General features: G+C 31.9%; 2 protein-coding genes across 2 annotated transcripts in view; one reads left to right on the top strand and one right to left on the bottom strand.

Annotated features, from left to right (window-relative positions):
* LOC120421037 (putative odorant receptor 83c) overlaps positions 1-1084 on the top strand; it is a 1575-nt gene extending 491 nt beyond the window's left edge. Inside the window, exons 1-3 of the mRNA XM_039584175.1 lie at positions 1-502; positions 561-716; positions 775-1084. The exon at positions 1-502 is cut by the window's left edge and continues 491 nt beyond it. Coding sequence (XP_039440109.1) covers positions 1-502; positions 561-716; positions 775-828 — 712 coding nt within the window. The 3' untranslated portion in view covers positions 829-1084. The remainder of the gene's footprint in view (positions 503-560; positions 717-774) is intronic.
* The window catches only part of LOC120421043 (uncharacterized), a 53811-nt gene that overhangs the window by 15451 nt on the left and 14031 nt on the right, over positions 1-24329 (bottom strand). Inside the window, exon 3 of the mRNA XM_039584186.2 lies at positions 1915-1985. Coding sequence (XP_039440120.2) covers positions 1915-1985 — 71 coding nt within the window. The remainder of the gene's footprint in view (positions 1-1914; positions 1986-24329) is intronic.

Here is a 24329-nt window from a genome sequence, read left to right as displayed (position 1 = left end):
ATACATGCTGATGGTGAGGAACGAGGAGGTTCTTCTGTTTGCGTTGGAGATTCCCACCGTGGATCCGTTGACGCACACGGGCTATGTCGTTACGATGGGCTACCAAGTGTTTATGGTGTTTTTGGCGATCGCTGGGATTCTGGCCGCGGACATGGGCATCATGATCATCGTGCTGCACATTGTTGGAATTGTGGACGTGTTTAGGAACACGATGATTGAACTCGATCAGCTGCTGGAAGATCCGGACTGCGAGGACGATGAAATCCACGAAAAGGTCACGGAGATCTGCATGATGCACAAGGAAATCATTGGCTACGAGGAAGAACTGAACGAGCACTACTTCTTCACGGTGTTCGTCCAGGTCATCACTTCGGTGACGTGTCTCAGCATGACGCTGTTTGTGATCTTCATGAAGGGTGACTGGACGAGAGTTATGTTTCTGTTTGCGACCTTCTTTCAGCTGTTGGAGTTTTGTGCGCTGGGAACGTCGCTGACTTTGAAGGTGTGCTGGTCCTTAGTTGTTCAAGTAATTATTCTTCAATTTCCTAATCTTCTTTTAGAACGATCACATCGTTGACGCTATCTACAACACCAAGTGGTACCTGCTCTGTCCTTCGGATCAAAAGAAGTTGCAGTTCATGCTGCATCGAAGTCAGAATGCCGTCGAGATGACCATCGGAGGGCTTGCACTGCTCAATATGGAAACGTTTGTAGAGGTTTGTATTGTTGAAAGAATCCTGTGAGGGATATCTACATAAGTAATCTTTATTTCAGATAATCAAAACGATTTATTCGTACTTTATGATGCTCAGATCATTCATTGAATGAGTTGGATTGATAAGATTGATGTTTCTTTCGAAGATAAGTCGTTTTTTCAATCAGGGTAGAATCGATTTGTTTGTCATTTCAAACACCAAGTTTTCTTAGAATTCCAATCTTGGACTGCATCAACAGAAACAGATATATTCTGTTCAAATGAAAACGATAACTCGTAATCGAGATCAAATTTCCACTCCCAGCAGCAGCAGCAAATGGAAAATCCGATACCATCAGCAGCAGTAACAGATTGCACTTTGTTCGAAATTTTCAGAATCGTCAGCTTTTTTCCATTCCTCACCCTGAGTCAAAAAATCCCTTCAAGCAACTTTCCTTTCCAAACACACACACACACTCACCCATGGACATTGTCAGATAGCTCGCATTCTTCGCCATTTTTTACCCTTCGTTTTTGAGCTCAGGAATGAACCCATATTTGATCGGAAATGACGGCACTAGTTTTGCAATGGGACAAACACGTCACACGTGTTGATTTGGGATACCCCTTCGGAGCGCTGTCAGTCCGTTCGTCAGAGTCAGAGAAGCAGTTGTGGTGTCTTGGCTCAAACTCGATTTCAAAATAATCATTTTCAAAAATTTAAATTTCCAAACAAAGCAAATTTTAAGAAGCTTAACTAAACATTTCTAAATTGAAAATTGACAAACAGAGAATAACACCAACACTCTCCACCGACAGTCCGTCTGTCGCGTGTCTGTCTGAGTGCCGTTAGTGTCAGGACTTTTTACCCCTGGAGCATCTTTCCGAACCGAACACAATCGAGATATTCATCGACTTTTCAGACTGTTCACAGCGGACGTTACTTTCGGGATTGCCACTTTCAACACTGGTTGCCTGCATAGGACTGTTAACTTTGGCATAGTGGGCGAACTTGAACAGTTGAATCGTTCAAGACAATTGAATTACTAAAACATTGAGAATTTTAGATATTTCAGTAACTTTGAGACATTGAGACATGATAGTCACATTAAGATGTTAAGACATTAAGGTTATTTCAGACATTGAGACATTTCTGTAACTTTGCAGTTTGTTTAGACAATACAAATTTTGTTCGATATTTGAAAAAAAAAGTAAAAGGCAAAATATCCATAACCAAAATAATTGAAAGTTCAAGCGATAAAAAAATTATAAAATATTTCGTAATGCACAACTTTTTTGATCAAACTGTTAGATTCTTTTTATTATTGATATACCAATAATTAAAGAAATATTCAAATATCAATAATTAAATGAATCATTTTAAAAAAAATCACTTTAAAAAAAAGTGTTGGTACAAAGATTACATTTCATGGCCAAAATAATGTCCTAGATAAAATTGGTCAAAATTTTCCCATAGTTCTGTTAGTTATTTTCAAGTGTTAGCCAGAATAAAGATTTACCCTTTTATGTGCCAGATATTGGTAGATTTTGCCAGATTTTTCACTTTATGTCCACATTATACAAATTTTTGATTAAAGTTAACGTATTAATTGAAAATCAAATAAAAATAGAATGTGTTTATCAAAAAAGAGGATGTAAACTCAACCTTTTTGAGGTCATAGAATCAGTTGAATTCTACAAATTTTTGAATCAATTAATATCCTTTCTCCCCGTTACCATTCAGATTTGTTAAATTTATGTCTGACAGATATTTTTTGCCAGATTATTCAAATTTTGGCCTGGTAACCCTGCTCTCCCATAAGATCTGTTCAATAACAATTTTTAGACTAAGTGTTGGGGATGTTTCTATTTTTTCTTCTCATAACTGATGGTCATGACTTTCTGATAACAAGCCTATTTTTTACTTTGAGACTTTTGATTTATTATTGAGACATTTCAATTTTTCTAGACATTGGTACAGTGAGACATCTAAGTTACTTTTAAACTTTTCAATTTTTTAAGCCATTTAAATATTTAAGACATTAGGACATGCTGGATTTAACACATTTTAGACAATGAGATACTTCGGTTACCTTCAGTTATTAAATACGTTGAGACATTTCAATTATTTCAGACATTGAGACACATCAGTTACTTCGAGACATTTGAGTTATTTAAGACATAGAGAAATTTCAGTTTTTTAAGACATTGAGACATTGAGACATTTTAGTTCAAAAATTGTAATCTTGTAATCGACATTAGAAAATGGAGGGTTGTTTTGGTGAGACACCGAAAACTTCAATTTTCCTGTTTCTTTTTCTTTTATCCGCTTCATCTCAGCAATCAGTGGTCCAATCTTCAACGCTTCTTAGACGAAATTGTAGGACTTTTCTGAACTTTTCGAAAAAAATATTTTCGGGAATGGACAATCATGAACACTTTTTAAAAAAATCAGAAAAACCGGAATTTATCGGACAACATTTGATTTTGAATTGCTATATTTTGAAAACGGTGCACATAATCAAAAAAAAAACTTTTCGATTGCAAATTCGATTTAACATAAAATAACGAGGTCAACAAATGTATAGTACAACATTTAGTACAAAGTAAAAAAAAATAAAAAATCAGATTTCAAGCCATGGTATCAACATTTGAATGCAAAAAGTGTTTTAAAAAGCATTTTACACTTTCCCAGTTGTTGTGCTATCGTAAGTTTTCATAATATCTAAATATTGACGAATTTTTTTTTCATCGATTTTTTTTTTGCAGTGCGGTAATGAAACTTTACAAAAAAATCAAAATATTTTAATCGATCCCAGACATGCTTGATATGATTTTAAACGCAGAAAAATGCATTTCAACTTGTTTTCAGTTGAAAAGACTTCTTTTTCCATTAAAGTTTTGAAGTTTTTTGAAAAAAATATTTCTTTGCCCCCTGATTTTTCGGACCGATTTTGAAGAAGGGGGGGGGGGGTGACATTAATTTTGAAAAATATTTGCAACGGCCTCACTTTAAAAAAAAATTATAACTCGTTGGAAAAATGTTGGTCCATACTTCTGAATAGCTCAAAAGATGCGGGTTTTTGTTTCCTAAAACATATATTTTTTTTAATTTTTAAACACCGGATTTTGGGAAATTGAATTTTTGTGAAAAAAAAAATATTAAAAAATCAATTTTTTTTCCGCAGACAGTTTTTTTTTAAGTCCTTATCATTACCTACAAATTTGCCGAAGACACCAAATCAATCAAAAAAATCCTTGAAAGTAAGAGATTTTCGAATATTTACGTACCATTCTTGAATGAAATCTGATAAAATTGTATGGAGATTTGTATGGGTGAACCAGTGACACAAAATGGCTTCTTCGGTGATAGGGAAGGCCCCCACAAAGTTTGAGCGAAATAAAAAAAATCAAAAAATAAAAATGTTCGAAATCGGCCGATTTCGTAGAACATTGCGCATATGCGTGCTTTACCTTTTATTTATTCAACATTGAGACATTTAAAGTATTTTAGACAATGAGAATCTATATAATAATATTAGTTTTAAGTAGATTGAAACATTCTATTTTGCTTTAGATTTTGAAAAATTGAGTTACATTAGACAATCAATCAGGTATTGAACATTGCTACTTTTCAATTACTTAACACTGGTACATTGAGCTGAAGTTACCTTCCAACTTTTTTGGAGCCTTGGGCGTTGGAATGTTAAATCATTGAGACATTGAGACGTTTCCGTTATTTAAGACATCGAGAAATTTACACAACTAGAAAATGAAATTTTGCAGACATTTCCTCACTGTCCGATACAATCTGCCTGCAATACTAGTGTAACGTAGACTCCAAAAAGGTGGCAAAATTTGTGCTGCGCAACTTCCTCGCAGCAGCAGCTCTGGTTGGGAAAATTCAATAACGGGGAAATATTGGCCGAAACAGATAAATGAGTTATTATTACCGTTCTCACCTCTCCCGGTGCAGCCACCATGAAACTGCTGCAGTCTGGGGCCAATTGCTTGGAACACTTTTGGGACCTCCCCCTCCCCCCTTAGCGTTTGAGGATTCCTCCGCGACCTGTGGGAAATTAATGATAGTCTGGAGTACGGTCGGCAAATCCCTTTGAGGAGCAAGTTCGTTGATTTATTGCAAATATTTTTCAATCGTTTCGATATGGGAGGTCTCTCGAACTTGTGTTGCGATGCTTGCAGGGAAGAACCTTTTGGTGCTCTTTTTTACAAGAGAAGCTTTGAGATGGCGGCCGCGAGCACGAAGCTCGATGATAGACAAACAGAAGCAAAAGTTGAAGGATATGGTGAATGGTTTGGTTTCGAGGTAATTGATGGATCGATGCATTTTATGGCTTTGGGAAAACATATTGACTTTGCCATGCTTGCTAGCCATTTTGTGTGGGATTCTGGTATGACGTAGAACTTTTTTTCAGCTTTCAGTTTTTAAGCTAAATAGTACTAACATTTGTCTAAAAAGCCATTGAATCACAAGCCACGAAATAACTTCTATCTTTTAGAAACAAGCATCATTTGGTTGCAATTTTCTACAACCACTCCAAAGATAACTCCTAATCCCAACTCGTTTGATTCGGACTTTTGGGAAATCTTTAGAGTGTACAGAGAAAGAAAATGGCTTCACCAGTGTGGAAAATTGAACAGACATTAAATCAAATTGCAATTTTATCCCCCCGTCACAAACTCACATTTTACTTAAAGGAAGAAGGCTAATCCTTCCGGTCTGCTCGTCCAATCGTTGTTTCATGAGCTAAACGACAGGTAAGACAAGCTAGGGAACACCAACACGTGTGCTTGATTTTCTTCGGTACCGGAGGCAGTCCAGATATCCGGATATGTGTACATATTGTGGAACGGCAGCTGCTTGCTTCCTTGCTCTGTCCAGTTGGTCACTTTTTTTGTGTTGTTTGTTGTTGGTTTTGTTTTCCTTCTGGGATGTTTACCCGTGCTGCAAAGTTGGTCTTTCAGCATAGGTGCTCTAAACAACATAGAGACTGTTTTGTGAGTTGAACAATGTTTAACAAGAATAAATTTGGAATAAATTACGTAAATATTTATTATAAAATTCATATCAGTCCTAAAAAAAAACTTCGAATATGTCAACAAAATAGATAAGCAAAAGCGAGCAGTTTGCTCGCTTTTGCTTAGGGAACAAATAAAAAGTGGTAAAACTTTAAATTTTCATAAAACAATAATTCAAAATCAATAGCAAACTATTTCAAATACATTATTGAGCTTTTTTTATCAGAATAAACTTTTTTAGTTAATTTACAAATTTTAATTTATTTACCAGGATCAAAAAAAGGCGTAACACATCAGGAAAAATATGTCTATTGCTTATATTTCTTTATTATAGAGTTTTTCAGACGAGAGCTGTTTCAACTCTTTTAAAAAATGTCCATGAAATAATCTATATTTTGCAGATTTTTGTTCAGTAGCATTTATTTATCTTATTTTTCATTTCATGATTTTAATTTATTTTTCTTATTTTTTCATATATTTTTTTTCTTCTTTCTGATTTTTTTCAGTTTTTTGTGATATTCTGAAATTTTTCTTATTTTTTATCAATTTCTCTAATTTTTTCGACTCTGTCGGATTTTTGTAAATTTTTGGATTTTTTTTACATTTTTTTCAAAATTTCTGATTTTTTCAAATTTTTCTCAATTTTCTATATTTTTCTAAATTTTCTGATTTTTGGTGATTTCTTCTGTATTTTTCGGATTTTTTCTAATTTTTATTAATTTTACAGAATTCAACTGAATTTAACTGAATTTTACTGAATTTTACTGAATTTTACTGAATTTTACTTAATTTTACTGAATTTTACTGAATTTTACTGAATTTTACTGAATTATACTGAATTTTACTGAATTTTACAGAATTTTACTGAATTTTACAGAATTTTACTGAATTTACTGAATTTTAATGATTTTTACTGAATTTTAATGAATTTTACTGAATTTTACTGAATTTTACTGAAATTTACTGAATTTTAAAGAATTTTAAAGAATTTTACTGAAATTTACTGAATTTTACTGAATTTGACTGAATATTACTGAATTTTACGGGATTTTACTGAATTTTACTCAATTTTATTTTAACTGAATTTTACTGAATTTGCTGAATTTTACTAAATTTTACTAAATTTTACTGAATTTTAAAGAATTTTACTGAATTTTACTGAATTTTATCGAATTTCACTGAATTTTACTGAATTTTACTGAATTTTACTGAATTTTACTGAATTTTACTGAATTTTAATGAATTTTACTGAATTTTACTGAAATTTACTGAATTTTACTGAATTTTAATGAATTTTACTGAATTTTACTGAATTTTAATGAATTTTACTGAATTTTACTGAATTTTACTGAATTTTACTGAATTTTACTGAATTTTACTGAATTTTACTGAATTTTACTGAATTCTACTGAATTTTACTGAATTTTAATGAATTTGACTGAATTGTACTGAATTGTACTGAATTTTACTGAATTTTAATGAATTATACTTAATTCTACTGAATTTTTTTGAATTTTGCTGAATTTTACTGAATTTTACTAAATTTTACCGATTTTTACTGAATTTTACTGAATAATACTGAATTTTACTGAATTTTATTGAATTTTACTGAATTTTACGAAATTTTAATAAATTTAACTGAATTTTACTGATTTTCAACTGATTTTAAATGAATTTAAAAAAAAACAGATTATCATAATTTTTCTGATTTTGTATGATTTTTTAAATTTTTCAGATTTTTTCTGGATTCTTCTGGATTTTTCAGATTTTTTCTATATGGGTCATTCCAGGTCAACTGAGTACACTTTTTGACTCGACCTTCACCGATTTGGACCAAACTTGGAGGGAACGTTTATCTATCGATAGTTAACAGAAATCCCAAGTTTGGTGCTGATTGGACCATCCCTCTATTTTCGGCACCGCCCTCTTTTTTGGCGATTTTCTAAAAAACTTGTTTTTCTTTTAATCATAACTTTGCAACTATTTGAGCAAAAGACTTTCTACAGGTTGCATTTTATAGAAAATTGTCCAAAGAATTCGATAAAAATAAAATGTTAACCCTTAAATGCCCACTTATATTATATTTTATCGTTTTAAGTATAAAAATTCAGTTTTGACCAATTGCTTATATTTTTATTTGTTTTATTTTATCACCATCGTGTTCCCCGGACAATTTTACATAATAATCAATGTAGACTTCAAACTAAAATGAACTATTGACGAGATACAGCGATTTTACTGAAAAAAGTTTGATTTTGCGCAGCACTCGGAAGTTTATGGTGTACTTTTCAACAAAAAGGAATGAATCTCGCATAATTCGGTTTTTATATGTGAGAAACATATTTCGGATTTGAATTCATAGGACAGAGTGCAGTGCAAAATCAAACTTTTTTCAGTAAAATCGCTGTATCTCGCCAATAGTTCATTTTAGTTTGAAGTCTATATTGATTATTATGTAAAATTGTCCGGGGAACACGATGGCGATAAAATAAAAAATAAAAAAATATAATCAATTGGTCAAAACTGAATTTTTATACTTAAAACGTTAAAATATAATATTAGTGGGCATTTAAGGGTTAACATTTTATTTTTATCGCATTCCTTGGACAATTTTCTATAAAATGCAACCTGTAGAAAGTCTTTTGCTCAAATATTTGCAAGGGTAAGATTAAAAGAAAAAAAAGTTTTTTAGAAAATCGCCAAAAAAGAGGGCGGTGCTGAAAATAGAGGGATGGTCCAATCAGCACCAAACTTGGGATTTCTGTTAACTATCGATAGATAAACGTTCCCTCCAAGTTTGGTCCAAATCGGCGAAGGTCGAGTCCAAAAGTGTACTCAGTTGACCTGGAATGACCCATATATTGCTGAATTTATTCTGATCTTGTTCTGAGTTTTTCTTTTTTTTTTCATTCTTATTTTAAATATTCATTATTTTATTTTCTTTTTTTTTTCTTTTTTTTTATTTTTCTTTATTTTTCTTTATTTTTCGTTATTTTTCGTTATTTTTCGTTATTTTTATTTTTTTTTCTTTGTTTTGCTTTATTTTTCTTTATTTTTCTTAATTTTTCTTAATTTTTCTTAATTTTTCTTTATTTTTCTTTATTTTTCTTTATTTTTCTTTATTTTTCTTTATTTTTCTTTATTTTTCTTTATTTTTCTTTATTTTTCTTTATTTTTCTTTATTTTTCTTCATTTTTCTTTATTTTTCTTTATTTTTCTTTATTTTTCTTTATTTTTCTTTATTTTTCTTTATTTTTCTTTGTTTTTCTTTATTTTTTTTTATTTTTCTTTGTTTTTTCTTTATTTTTCTTTATTTTTCTTTATTTTTCTTTATTTTTTTAAATTTTCTTTATTTTTTTTATTTTTCTTTATTTTTCTTTATTATTCTTAATTTTGTTTTATTTTTCTTTATTTTTCTTTAGTAGCAACTCAACTCAACTCAACTCTTTATTTTTCTTTAGTTTCAACTCAACTCAACTCAACTCAACTCAACTCAACTCAACTCAACTCAACTCAACTCAACTCAACTCAACTCAACTCAACTCAACTCAACTCAACTCAACTCAACTCAACTCAACTCAACTCAACTCAACTCAACTCAACTCAACTCAACTCAACTCAACTCAACTCAACTCAACTCAACTCAACTCAACTCAACTCAACTCAACTCAACTCAACTCAACTCAACTCAACTCAACTCAACTCAACTCAACTCAACTCAACTCAACTCAACTCAACTCAACTCAACTCAACTCAACTCAACTCAACTCAACTCAACTCAACTCAACTCAACTCAACTCAACTCAACTCAACTCAACTCAACTCAACTCAACTCAACTCAACTCAACTCAACTCAACTCAACTCAACTCAACTCAACTCAACTCAACTCAACTCAACTCAACTCAACTCAACTCAACTCAACTCAACTCAACTCAACTCAACTCAACTCAACTCAACTCAACTCAACTCAACTCAACTCAACTCAACTCAACTCAACTCAACTCAACTCAACTCAACTCAACTCAACTCAACTCAACTCAACTCAACTCAACTCAACTCAACTCAACTCAACTCAACTCAACTCAACTCAACTCAACTCACTCAACTCAACTCAACTCAACTCAACTCAACTCAACTCAACTCAACTCAACTCAACTCAACTCAACTCAACTCAACTCAACTCAACTCAACTCAACTCAACTCAACTCAACTCAACTCAACTCAACTCAACTCAACTCAACTCAACTCAACTTAATTTATATCGTTATTTTTTTTTTGTTTTAGTTTTACACCATGTCTTTCTACAACGTTAACAATTATGCTTATTTTTTAAAAAAAAAAAAGAATTTAAAAAAAATACTAATCCAGCGTCCTATTATTTCCCAAACTACACAAGTAAGTACCACTTTACAACAGCATCAGGTAGCTCCCTGCAGTAATTCCACCTGGAGCCAAAAAAGGCACCGGACACATCAACTGTGAAAGCACACACACACAGCACCGGAAGCTGATCCCAGGATTGAGTCCCGGTTTATATTTGCAATATGCTGCTCGGTCCAGCAAAAATCAACACAATACGTTTCAGATTAAATTTAATCCACTTCTATTCGGACGTGGAGAAAGAGTCCATGCACTTGTTGAGTTTGATGTTGTCAGGGCATTTCCTGTTCCACCATATTCCGGTCCGTGTCCCCTTATCGCTCTCGAGAAAGTAAACGATACCTTACTACAGGTTCACGTTTTTTTGCCCAACTTTAACCCCCGAGGCAATTTGTAGCTGAAAACAGGTTGGTGATGTTGTGTACCTACCTGTGTTTCAAGCTCAAACACACACACACACACACCGTGATTTCCGATGATGTTGACGATGGCAACACTGCCTGCTGCTGCTGCTGCTGTTAGCAAATCCAATTACCCTGTTCCGGCGGAAGTGATTGCTCCCGGGGACTGGACTTGCTCGTGGAATCGGAAGCCCACCTTCACTTCTGTCTGAGTTGGCATCAAACCGAGAGTAAATAGTTGAAAATTAAATCTCCTCTTTTTGTGAGCACTGGCATTGGAGGAGGAGACGGGTTGTACCTTGTTAAGGTGATAATCCCTTTAAACGAGCTTCAAACTGAAACGTTTCTAGATTGTGAGAGTCACGATAAGGGCTCAGGGACTACGTACGTTCTAGGTGCTATAAAGTCAAGTAACAATCTTCATAACCCAGAGACGAAGTCAAGCTGGCGTGTTTGGGCACGGAATTGACAACACCATTAAAAATTATTAATTCAATTTAATCTGCATAAAACAATTTCTTTCGACGGTGCCGTGTTTACGCCGTTTGGGCGTGGCGTTTGATAGGGTGACCAGAATTTCAATACTATTATTCTTTTTTTAGGATTTGTATAACAATTCCAGCAAAAATCAATTTCAAAAACCTTTGAGAGCCAAACATTTCTTTTTTTTCTGTTCCCTGTCATCTACATCAGCTTTTTTGCACTTTATTATTAATATTCTTGATGCCAATATCACGCAAATATTTTCAATTCAAACCTAGAAGATGAGCAAAAATCATTTGAAAATTCGACGTGCTCATGATTAAACACTGAAAGCTGTGTTTTTTCTTTATTTTATCTCATCAATCTTTGGTCCATCCTTCAAACTTTTCATGGGCATGGGACTTACTAATGTTTAAATATTGAATGGATTGTTACGAAAATAATGTCTCATTAGGTTGCTAACATGACGATAATTTAAAAAAATATTTTGATCAAAATTTAAAGAAATCTCTCTAATACTCAGTTAAAGCTCATAACATTTTTATTTATGTTTTTCTATGCTATCTGTAAGAAATTTGTGATTCACATTTTTATCCTTTGTTGATTATTTATTTTCGATTGCATTTATTTTTTTAGTAAAATGATGTTTTTTGAAATGCACCGTAATACATAAATATTGAAAAACAGCTTTTCTCTTTTAAAGGAACCATTTATGTTTAAAAGAAAGAAAAAAATAATAAAAATATTCCAACCATCAAGAACAGTTTTTTTATTAAAGAATGGAAAACTCACAAAATATTTTAGAAGTATGACATAAAAAACTTTTCATGATTGGAAGAATGGAAAAAATAAAAAAAATAATTGATTTTAAAAATAAAACAAAACTAACAAAACATTAAAAAGGTCTAACATTGTAGAAACACTGCTCTTGTTTGCAAAATCTCCCAGAAAGTTACGACACTTAAGAAAAGCTTGTTTTCAAAAAAATTAAAATGAAACAAATTGTTTAAAAGTAGAAAATCCCACATGTTTTGTTATACTACTCATGTTTGAAAATAGTAGTTTTGCAACGAGTGCCATACAACATTTTTTGCAATTCCGAAAAACACCCATTGTGTGAAATTTAAAGTCAAATTTTCATGTATTTTGTCAATAAATCGTTTAAATCAAAAAAATGTTGAAAAGTGTTACTTTTCGAAACAAATGCTGAAAAGTTCAACTTTTCAGCACCCATTTCAGTGCTGAAAAGTAGAACTTTTCAGCATTTATTTTGAAAAGTGTTGCTATTCGATTCTGTTATTTTTGGTACAGAAAAGTAGGCTATTTCGTCGTTCAAGAATGACAGTAAAAGTAAATAGTTTCACGATGGAATTGCAAAAAAGCTGTTTTTAAAAATAAAATCAAAATTTTTTAGGTATTTTAGAAAACAGATTTTTTAAAGAGCCGGTCATATTTGAAAGAATGGGATGTCTCACAATATAAGGGACCATCCATAAACCACGCTGACACTTTTTTTTGGAAATCTCACCCCCCCCCCCCCTTCATGGCCAATTGTTCGTACAGAAAAAAAAGTGTGGAAAATTTCCAAACACCCCCCCCCCTCCTCCCAAAGTGTCCTCGTGGTATATGGATGGTCGCTTATTACAAAAATAATTTGGAAGTTATTCTGTTTTTTCTGAAAGAACTCATTTTTTTAAATTTTGAAAAAAAAAATCTAACAAAATCACAAAATGAAGTCTGATTATAATGCACATGTTTCAATATTTTTATTTAATGTTAGAAAATTCACATAAATATAATAATCATTTTTCGTTTCATTTTTCACAATTTGTCTTTTCGACATTTTGTCCATTCGACATTATGTCCTTCGACCTTTTGTCGCACATCCATTTCTTAAATAATTAAAAAAATTTTTTGTTAAACATTTGAAAATTTTGGCTTGAAAAATATTTAAAGATTTTTGACTCCCTGTTGACATTTACATTGCGTTACAATCCATACCGAATCAAGGTTTTTTTTTCAATTTTACATAGCAAAATTTTGTTAAAAAAACTTTTCTTGATTTAAAAAAAAAAACAAATTAATAAAAGTAGAAGAAAATTTGTGTTCGGTCTAAAACTAGTAATTGATAATTAAAAAGTTTTACACAGTATCTAAAATATGCAAATATTAAAGCCAGGCAATTCAAAACCATCACAGCTTAGGGAGATGTTTGTTTGTGTTCAAAATATTTTTTCAAACAAATGTTGTAAAAATTCAGAAATAAGAACAATTCTCTTAAAACATAAAATTAGCATTTCGAACTTTTGAATAATCTTTTGACTCTTGATCGGCTTTTTTTTCTTTGGAAAATAAAAAGGTCAGAGGAAAAATTCTCTGAGACTTTGAACAGTGTTTATTTTGTGTATGTTTTATATTATTTGATTTGATTGATTGTCTTTATCAAAAATTTCGGTTTTGCTACCTGAATTTACGTATTTTTCTGAGAAGTCCTTAAGCAAATACCTACAAATTAGCAGAAGACAGCAAATCGATCATAGAATCTTTGCTTAAGATACAGATTTTTTTTAATATTTGAAAAGCCTTTTAGTAAGTCCAGCTGCCAAAAAGCATGGAGACTTGAATTTACGAACTAATGATATAAATTCTATCATTGAAAGTTTTACCCAATCAAAAAAAACAACAAAAAATACTCTTAATTTCCTAGAGCCTTTTTTATGTGATCTTTTTTCAAAGCTTGAATTTATTTTTATTTGCACGTATTTTTCATAAATCTCAGTTTTATATATGTTTTAAATGAAAAAATAGTTGTTTTCACAGTTTTGGGATGCTTGATTTTTTTTCTGAAGTTAAAGCACTTTCAATAAATTTTTACTAGCTCGAGCAAAAGCTCAAATGATGGCATTTTTTCTAGATAAATTTGAAAAAGAAGGCAGACATTTTTTCTCTATAACCTGTGTCTTTTTCGCTAATGTTATTTCAAGTTTTAGTCCCCTTCCCCTCCAAAAATTTCTGAAATTATCAAGGATGAATAAAAATATTTTAGAAAATCTAAATTCTTATTGAAAAAAAAAACATGTTCAATTACTGTTACGTCAATTTTTAATGTTGATGAATCAAATAAGAACTCTTGGACTTTTTGAAAATTTTAAATTTTTAGACCACAGATCGGAAAACTACATAAAACATCAAGAAGAAAATATTTTCAAATTGTACGATATTTATATTGTAATTGTATTATTTGCTTTTAACATTAATTTTTAGCATAGATTTATGAAAACCCAAATTCGATCACCCTGATCAAATAAGCCCACCGTCTTCGACGTCGCGACGCCGCAAATAAGGCCTCATCCGTGTTGGCAGGTTTTTCCTGCGGGTGCCGTTGTCGCGACCTTGGCAGGCACGGCGGGTTGGTTACAGCGAATTAAAATATCTTCCCAAAACGGTGAACTCCTCCGCTGGCGTTCTTGGAGGGTGGTGTCACTTTTGGCAGCGCGACCGTGCTAATTTTTAAGCACTCCCAGTGGTGGGATTATGTTGTTTTGCTTTCCTTTTTATTTTTTTAGGAAGGACCATTTATTGCAGGAGAGGGAATTGAGGTGAAATTTTGAAATTAGCAGTTTCTTTGTGGAAAATTGTTTTATTGCAATTTATGAAAAAAGTCACATTCGTTAATTCAAACAAATATCTCCAAAATCCACATCCGAAAACGACAAATAAACGGCTTATTCCAAATCTATTTGCTCCGAGGTTTGACCATCATCGGTCGCATTTTCCTATGTGGTGTATGTGTGCTATCTTATGCACCCACAATCCCCCACTCCGGGGTTAACATTGAATATTTGGCCAAAAACACAAACCAGGCCAAACGATTTTGCTGCTCCAAATACAAATAGCACGCTCTAGGAGGAAGCACATTTCACCACTACTGGTGGCATCATCGATCCTGTCCCCGGAACGCAAAACCAATTTAATTGCCTGCTCCCCCTAAAAATTTGCATTGTGCGGTAGTGTCCTCCAAAAGAAGTGCACTGTGAAAAAAATCTACTTCTAAAGTTAAAACAATCTACGATCGATGGATTTTTTGCTGTTCTTCTTTGTGCGGTCATTCGTTCGCGCATCATTTCTGCTTCTCAAGAAGTGACTGTGACCAAATTGGTAAGATGACTTGCTTGCAGTCATTCGTCGTAGGTCTGAAATCATTCGTCAAACTATTTTTTTTATCGGTGCCTTTTGGTTAGCCAACCAAAGCTCATAAATTCAGTCGTTAGAAAGCATAGCTTTCACAAATTATGTTTTGCCAGTTCGGGCCAGAAAGGACTCGGAATTGCTTTGGCCGAGTGAGGCAAAAATAATAATAATAATAAAATCGTCGCATCAAGCAGCAAAAAAAAAGGGGCTCTAAAGGACCTTGAATCGAAAATCTGCTGCTGCCCAACCCCGGATAATAGTAGTGCAAAAGATTGCAAAAGACAAACAAGCTCGAAATGAGAAAATGAATAACCGAATCCTTTCCGCACCGGGACCCACCCCACCCCACAAAATGAAGCATTGGCCCCCGGAAGTGGGAAAGCAATCCGGGCATCACTGAATTGGGGTCTATTTCTGTTGGCATTCGAAGCCGGTTCTGGGACTTCACATACGTCGTGCAAGTTCTTTTCTGTTGGAGACTTATTAATTTTCTTTTGGCTTTTTTTATGAAAAATTTACACTTTGAAAAAAATACAATTTTTTTCTTTATGGCAAATTATAAACTGAAACATTAAAAAGTTTTTTTTACTAAATCATGTCCCAAATCACCCCACCTCACGGTTACTATGACGACTGTGACTTCCATTGCATGACTGCATTAATATCGAAAACTGGCAGAAACACAAGATGCATTGAGTGGTTCCACACTGATGCTGATGCTGCTGCTGCTTCTGGTGCAGCCACTAAAAGAGAACAAAATAATTAAATCATATTCTTCCAGCAGATTCACAGTGCTTTGCTCTGTAGTGTTTGAATCTGGTTTGGGAGTCACTGGAGCAGAATTTACCACAATTATTATTGCTTTCGAAAGTATGCAACAAAGATGGTGTGTGCACCCTTACTTTTGTCAGGAAAGAAAATGAGAAAATCTGTCACCATTGGTTTTCCGGTCTGGAATTGAAATTTGAATCAGGTGAGATTAAAAGTGAGAGTGAGGTGAGAGAAAACTTAAACATAAAACTTTAAACTCAAAACTCAAAGCTCAAAACCCAACAGTAAAACAACTTTAAAAAATGACAAAAATGACAAAAATGACAAAAATGACAAAAATGACAAAAATGACAAAAATGACAAAAATGACAAAAATGACAAAAATGACAAAAATGACAAAAATGACAAAAAATTACAAAAAATGACAAAAATGACAAAAAATGACAAAAATGACAAAAATGACAAAAATGACAAAAATGACAAAAATGACAAAAATGACAAAAATGACAAAAATGACAAAAATGACAAAAATGACAAAAATGACAAAAATGACAAAAATGACAAAAATGACAAAAATGACAAAAATGACAAAAATGACAAAAATGACAAAAATGACAAAAATGACAAAAATGACAAAAATGACAAAAATGACAAAAATGACAAAAATGACAAAAATGACAAAAATGACAAAAATGACAAAAATGACAAAAATGACAAAAATGACAAAAATGACAAAAATGACAAAAATGACAAAAATGACAAAAATGACAAAAAAGACAAAAATGACAAAAATGACAAAAATGACAAAAATGACAAAAATGACAAAAATGACAAAAATGACAAAAATGACAAAAATGACAAAAATGACAAAAATGACAAAAATGACAAAAATGACAAAAATGACAAAAATGACAAAAATGACAAAAATGACAAAAATGACAAAAATGACAAAAATGACAAAAATGACAAAAATGACAAAAATGACAAAAATGACAAAAATGACAAAAATGACAAAAATGACAAAAATGACAAAAATGACAAAAATGACAAAAATGACAAAAATGACAAAAATGACAAAAATGACAAAAATGACAAAAATGACAAAAATGACAAAAATGACAAAAATGACAAAAATGACAAAAATGACAAAAATGACAAAAATGACAAAAATGACAAAAATGACAAAAATGACAAAAATGACAAAAATGACAAAAATGACAAAAATGACAAAAATGACAAAAATGACAAAAATGACAAAAATGACAAAAATGACAAAAATGACAAAAATGACAAAAATGACAAAAATGACAAAAATGACAAAAATGACAAAAATGACAAAAATGACAAAAATGACAAAAATGACAAAAATGACAAAAATGACACAAATGACACAAATGACAAAAATGACAAAAATGACAAAAATGACAAAAATGACAAAAATGACAAAAATGACAAAAATGACAAAAATGACAAAAATGACAAAAATGACAAAAATGACAAAAATGACAAAAATGACAAAAATGACAAAAATTACAAAAATTACAAAAATGACAAAAATGACAAAAATGACAAAAATGACAAAAATTACAAAAATTACAAAAATTACAAAAATTACAAAAATTACAAAAATTACAAAAATTACAAAAATTACAAAAATTACAAAAATTACAAAAATTACAAAAATTACAAAAATTACAAAAATTACAAAAATTACAAAAAATTCAAAAATTACAAAAATTACAAAAATTACAAAAATTACAAAAATTACAAAAATTACAAAAATTACAAAAATTACAAAAATTACAAAAATTACAAAAATTACAAAAATTACAAAAATTACAAAAATTAAAAAAATTACAAAAATTACAAAAATTACAAAAATTACAAAAATTACAAAAATTACAAAAATTACAAAAATTACAAAAATTACAAAAATTACAAAAATGACAAAAATTACAAAAATTACAAAAATTACAAAAATTACAAAAATTACAAAAATTACAAAAATTACAAAAATTACAAAAATTACAAAAATTACAAAAATTACAAAAATTACAAAAATTACAAAAATTACAAAAATTACAAAAATTACAAAAATTACAAAAATTACAAAAATTACAAAAATTACAAAAATTACAAAAATTACAAAAATTACAAAAATTACAAAAATTACAAAAATTACAAAAATTACAAAAATTACAAAAATTACAAAAATTACAAAAATTACAAAAATTACAAATATTACAAAAATTACAAAAATGACAAAAATGACAAAAATGTAGAGGCGGGCAAAACCGCTCTTTTTTTGGAGCCGCTCATTTCCGCTCACTCATAAAAAAGAGCGGCTCTTTTGAACGGCTCTTTCGCTCTTTTTTAAAATTTTGATATAAATGCTATTTTTAAACATGTGTGTTTGATTTTTTGTGATTTTCATTGGATTTTTACCAATAATTTTAAGAATAAAACGAAAACATTATCTGCTTGCAAACCATAGGTCTGGAGGACTAGTATTTAGAGGAAATTTCCTTTTAATTTTACGAAATAGCAATTATTAAGAGATTAAATACTGCGAACTCTTTTCTACAATCTGACTTTTTGATAAAGTCTATTCAAAAGTTTTTTTGTCTAAAATTTGCCATGTTAGGCGTTATGAAAGCCCCAAATTTATATTTAGGTAGTACTTAAATGTATCTTCACGATTATTTTTACATTTTTTATGTTGTTTAGGAAATTATTCAACTTTTCTTTTGGAGTAATTTCAAAGAAAACTGAAAATATGGGTTTGAAAACTCTTAAATCTGAAGCAAAATTTGAAAGGGGCTGTACTGCCCATGTTCACATAAATGTAAAAAACGAAAACGAAAACGAAACTATTGGCACTACGCCCCCCGGGGCATGGCCTTCCTCTAACGTGGGATTTCTGCTCCAGCGCCTCTGACGAGACAGGAGAAACCGGGACCGACGTTTTACTTCACCATCCGATAGAAGCTCAGTGGATAAGGCGGGAATCGAACCCGCGTCTCATAGCATCATCGGGATCGGCAGCCGAAGCCGCTACCCCTGCGCCACGAGACCCACGCATAAATGTCCCATATGCAAAAACAGCAAGCTGAGAAAAATGCATTTGAAGTTTGTCCCACACATAAGGCTATGTGTAAAGTTTTCACGAAAAAACTGGATTTCCTCCTGATTTCTAGAACAAAGTACTGGATGTTATAGGCTCTTTTGAAAGAGCACACGATTTTGAACCAAACTGCATCAATAACTCAAAAGTGCCGAAATTGCATATGGGACATTTATGCGATCATGGGCAGTGTACGACATTGCAATTACGGCCTTTCGTCCCATTTAAACGCGTGTAATGAAAGGCCGTAATAGCAATGTCGTACCGCCCCTTTCAAATGTTGCTCTGGAAATGGTAGCTTAAAGTTGAAAAAGTACAAGTAAGACAACTTCTACTTATAAGGCAATAATTTATAAGGATTGAAATGTTTAAAATAACATTTTAAATTCTCAAAACCAAAAATAATACTACAATTTGTTGGTAATTCAATGATTTATATTATTTTATATTTCCAAACCAAAAAAGACAGAAGTTTTGAAATCTGTTCATCTTGGAATGGTTATTTCAAACGATCGGCGTTTTTTTTGTGAACCATGGAATCGGCTCTTTGAGCGGCTCGCTCTTTTTTTGCCCACCCCTTCAAAAATGACAAAAATGACTTTTTTTACTTTTGAGACTTTTTTGACATTTTTTACTTTTTTGACTCTTTTGACTTTTTTGACTTTTTTGACTTTTTTGTCAAAAAACTGAAAATAAGAAACTGAACAGTTGATATTTTAGCATGAAATGACTGTACAAACATTAGAACTTCAAAACAGAATTACTTTTTATTCCATGCTGCACAGAGAATAAAGTTTAACTATTTGAGACAGCAAAGTGAAAATTTAAAAAAAAAAATCGTAAGGAATTGGCCTCCACGCCAATGATGTTGAAAATAAACGCTTTAGTGGCCAAAGACCTTCATAAATTTATATTTCGGGAAAAAAATCATTTTACGGGTGAAATCCTATTTAAAATGAAATTGAAAAACGCCAGTTTTTAAGCTCATGTTTTGGGAGACTTTTAACTTGAATTATTATGGAACGTTAAATTTTAAAGTTGATTTTAAGAGAATTTATTTTGATGTCAACTAATGTAAAAACGAAACAATACATGCATTTTTTCATTTTCTTTTCTAGCTTAACTTTACTCAGCAAATGTTTATGAAATGAGAGTGTATTTTATTTTCCTGGCATTATTATAAATTTAAGGGAAAATGGGCAACTACTACAAAATGGAAATCAAGAGTTTTAAAAAATCCGTACGTAATCTTAGTTGAAAATTTGAAACTACAGTGAAAATTTAACCCCATGAAGAATTTTATCTTTTTTAATGTTAAATTAGGACATCACTAATATTTTGATGAGTTTCATTCTTATTTCTGTAAAGATAAAGGAATCAATTCGATTTTGTGCACAAATTCCTAGTAACCCTTAAGAACTTGTATTTCAAATTGTCAAGCAATCCATAACACCTAGTTAACTATTCAAATCATAAGCCCTAACTAATCTCCCAGAGTGAAACTTATCAGAAAATCAGATCGGATTTGCATTGATCAAAATTGTCTGATATCGCAGGCCTTAATGTTTATTCATTTCCCCCCCTCAGCAAACTTAGTCGAGCACAAATTATCCCAGATTCCAAACAGCGATTGAAACGAGCAATTATAGCACAAATCAGATATTTGCCAAAGCGATTCTCGACTCACTCTCCCTAGGGAGAAAGTCGGGGTGGGGGTGTCTCCCCCTCACACTCACTGGGAGGATGTTGGCACTGGAAAACTTAATTTATGCAACTCAACTAGCGCCACACTGCTGCTGAATCCAGTCACAGAAGCATGAAGAATTATTATTTTCCACCACGCGGAGCACAATCTTGGGGTCTTCCCTGCCCCGCGGAGAGTTGCATTTGTTGCACCATCTAAAACGCAGTGGGTAATTTCATTTCCCGTTGAAGAAATGTAATTCCCGGATCCAACATAGGACACCCTACCCTGGGGCAGCATTGCTGGCAACCACTTCATCTTGCCAGAGCTCTGCTGCCTGCTCACTTGAAATCGGATAAATCATCGCTGCTTGATAAGCCGTGTATGAAGCTGAAATAATACAATTTGTGTCATTTAGAATGTGAAATATTACATTCGCTAGCAATTTCTGTCAGCCTCAGACTACGGAGTTGCTGGTCTAGGGGGTACACAACACTAGCAGTTCGTGGTTGGGCACCCAGAGCGAAAGCACGCGCCATGCCGCGGAAAATTTGCAGCTTTAAACCACTTTGCTCCGCTTCTCGTATTAGCGATGGTTTCGCGTTGGCTTTGCAACGTCTGTTGCATACTTGCAGGCGTATTATTTTTTTGCATCGTTTCGTGGAGATGGGATTTTCAAAGGAACCAGCGTTAAATTAATGGTTAAAAATTCACAAAGGGAACTGTTTGAACTCTGCAAAGCACAGAGAATAGTGGCATTAATAGAACTTTTGTTCGTGATTAAGTCTTAACGGAAGAGACTCACTAAATTTATGTTCCCTTTGTTTCGACTGAACCGTTAGAAGAGAAAGCGAACCCAATAAATTTGAACAGTAGTGCCGCCCACTAGGGTAACGGAAAACGATCTGGAAGTAAATTATTACTCTGAGTAGAAATGCATGCAAATGAGGTTAACTTTTTGAACGCGATTTGTACGTCTATTTTAGATTCTAGGACTATCTCGTCTACAATCTGATACATATTTATAAGAAGTTTACGAGAATCACTGATAGAATATATTTATTTTAAAAAATCAAAAAATAAAATCTTCAAAAATAAATTCAGTTTTGTAAAAAGTAAAGGACAAACTGAACTTAAAAAAAATGTGTAAAACATTGTTAAGCAATTCTCTTAACTCAGAACCACTTTTATTCAGATTCTTTGAATTTGAATAAAACAATTTCAAACTATCTATAATGTTTACTTTGATGTCTTAATAATTTAAGCTGTCCAGAAACTGACAGGATGGAATGGCAAAATTCATTCTGTTATAAAATGTTAGAAATAGGAAGCTCCAGCTCAAAATATCAAACATTCAACAAAGTTACTCATGACTTTTTTGACATTTTTTTTTTACTTTTTTGACTTTTTTTACTTTTTTGAATATTTTTGACTTTTTTTTACTTTTTTTGACATTTTGGATTTTTTGGAGTTTGTAGACTTTTTTAAATTTGTTGACTTTTTTAAATTTTTTGATTTTTTTAACCTTTTTTTAAACTTTCTTAACTTTTCTTTCAAATTTGTTATCCTATTTTCCTCTTTGGCTTTTTTCTTTGATTACTCGTTTGACTTGTTTTAACTTTTTATGTGTTTTTTGAGTTTAAAAAAAAATATTCCTGAGTTTCGGTTTTAATGTCTTTTTTGAATTTTTTGACTTTTTTTACTTTTTTGACTTTTTTTACTTTTTTGACTTTTTTGACTTTTTTGACTTTTTTGACTTTATTAACTTTTTTGACTTTTTTTACTTTTTTGACTTTTTTGACTTTTTTGATTTTTTTGACTTTTTTGACTTTTTTGACTTTTTTGACTTTTTTGACTTTTTTGACTTTTTTGACTTTTTTGACTTTTTTGACTTTTTTGACTTTTTTTACTTTTTTGACTTTTTTTACTTTTTTTACTTTTTTTACTTTTTTTACTTTTTTGACTTTTTTGACTTTTTTTACTTTTTTGACTTTTTTGACTTTTTTGACTTTTTTGACTTTTTTTACTTTTTTGACTTTTTTGACTTATTTGAATTTTTTGACTTTTTTTACTTTTTTAACTTTTTTGACTTTTTTGACAAGTTGCAAAAAGAGGATTTTTTCAGCACGAGTCGAACATTTATTCAACGAGGTTCACCGATAAATCGTTTATATCAAAAAAAAAATTGAAAACTTTTACTTTTCGAAACAAGTGCTGAAAAGTTCATCTTTTCAGAACCCATTTCAGTACTGAAAAGAAGAACTTTTTCGCATTTATTTTGAAAAGTGTTGCTATTCGATTCTGTTATTTTTGGTACAGAAAAGTTCAAGAATGACAGGAAAATTAAGTAGTTTCAAGATGGAATTGCAAAAAGTTTTTTTTTTTCTCTCAAAATAGTTTGTTCTAACATTCAAGAAATTTGATACACAAATAAAGTAAAGTGTTCTTTTGATGAAAAATCTTAATGAATGTTTTTTTTTTTGAACAAAATAATTGATTAATTTAAATTTTGCCCAAAATTCATTTGAATTTTATGAATCGATATGTAACTAGTTAAACAAATATTTAAATGTATTTTTTTTCATGAGTGAATAAGTAACCTTTTCCATGGTCCCTTTAACGAAAATAGCTCAATGTTCATATTTTTAATTTGGAATTTGTAAAAAACCGAATATGATCTAAAGCTCTCCTCATCGACGTGGTAGATTTAGTAATGATCCCTTATTTTAGAAGTACAAAAAAGTTTGATATTTGTACTCAAACGAATCTTTGAAAAATAATCCATTTTCCATTGGATCGGTCACGTGCCCTCATCCTGGCTTCGTCATTTCAAATCTTTTCGCGCTGAGTCACTCGAGCATCATTAGAAGGAAGCGGAATTTAATCTAATGCAATTTTACTTCCCTTTTAAGAACTCTGTGCATAATGTTTATAGTGTGTGTGCAGGCAAGGGAAAACGAGAAAAACATACCCGCTAGCGTTCACTTTTATGTTCAATCCGTGCCCGCCAGAGAAAAAAAGCAAAACTCCGAAAAACTTGTTTCCCCGGGAAGAAAAGAAGCAGCAGCGGAATAAATCAGATTAATTGAAAAGATATGTCTCTCAGTAGTGTTCATCCTCGTGTCGACCGTGGAGAAGTCGTCATTGCACATGCACATTTTTCCTCTCTTTTCCGAAGGGTTTGGGGCGAGAAGGAAAAGTTTCAGAACTGCTGCTGCTGCTGCTGCGTATTCTGTGACGCCTTCGAGGCAGGCAGCTTTTCTCAGAAAACTCGTCCGACTCCGACCGACGCCCCGAGGAAAACCGGAAAAGCTAGAAATAGTGTGTGGTGCATCCGGCCCGAACAGATGCAACCAGCAGAACAGCAGCAGCTCATCCTCACTTCTTTGGTGACGACGACGACGATGGTGATGATGAAAAACGAGCTAAACATATGTACTGCAATGGGTTGCATCCGTGTTCTCTTCTTGAATGCCGGGGAGGGAGTTACATTCAGTGTAGGAGTCCTTAGAAATTTTGGAATTAAATGGTTATGCAAGTCAATTTAATAGTTATAAAGA

Source organism: Culex pipiens, chromosome 2 (assembly GCF_016801865.2).
Source record: "Culex pipiens pallens isolate TS chromosome 2, TS_CPP_V2, whole genome shotgun sequence".
Lineage (NCBI taxonomy): Eukaryota > Metazoa > Arthropoda > Insecta > Diptera > Culicidae > Culex > Culex pipiens.
The sequence above is the reverse complement of the archived record's forward strand: the minus strand, read 5'-3'. Positions and strand labels throughout refer to the sequence as shown.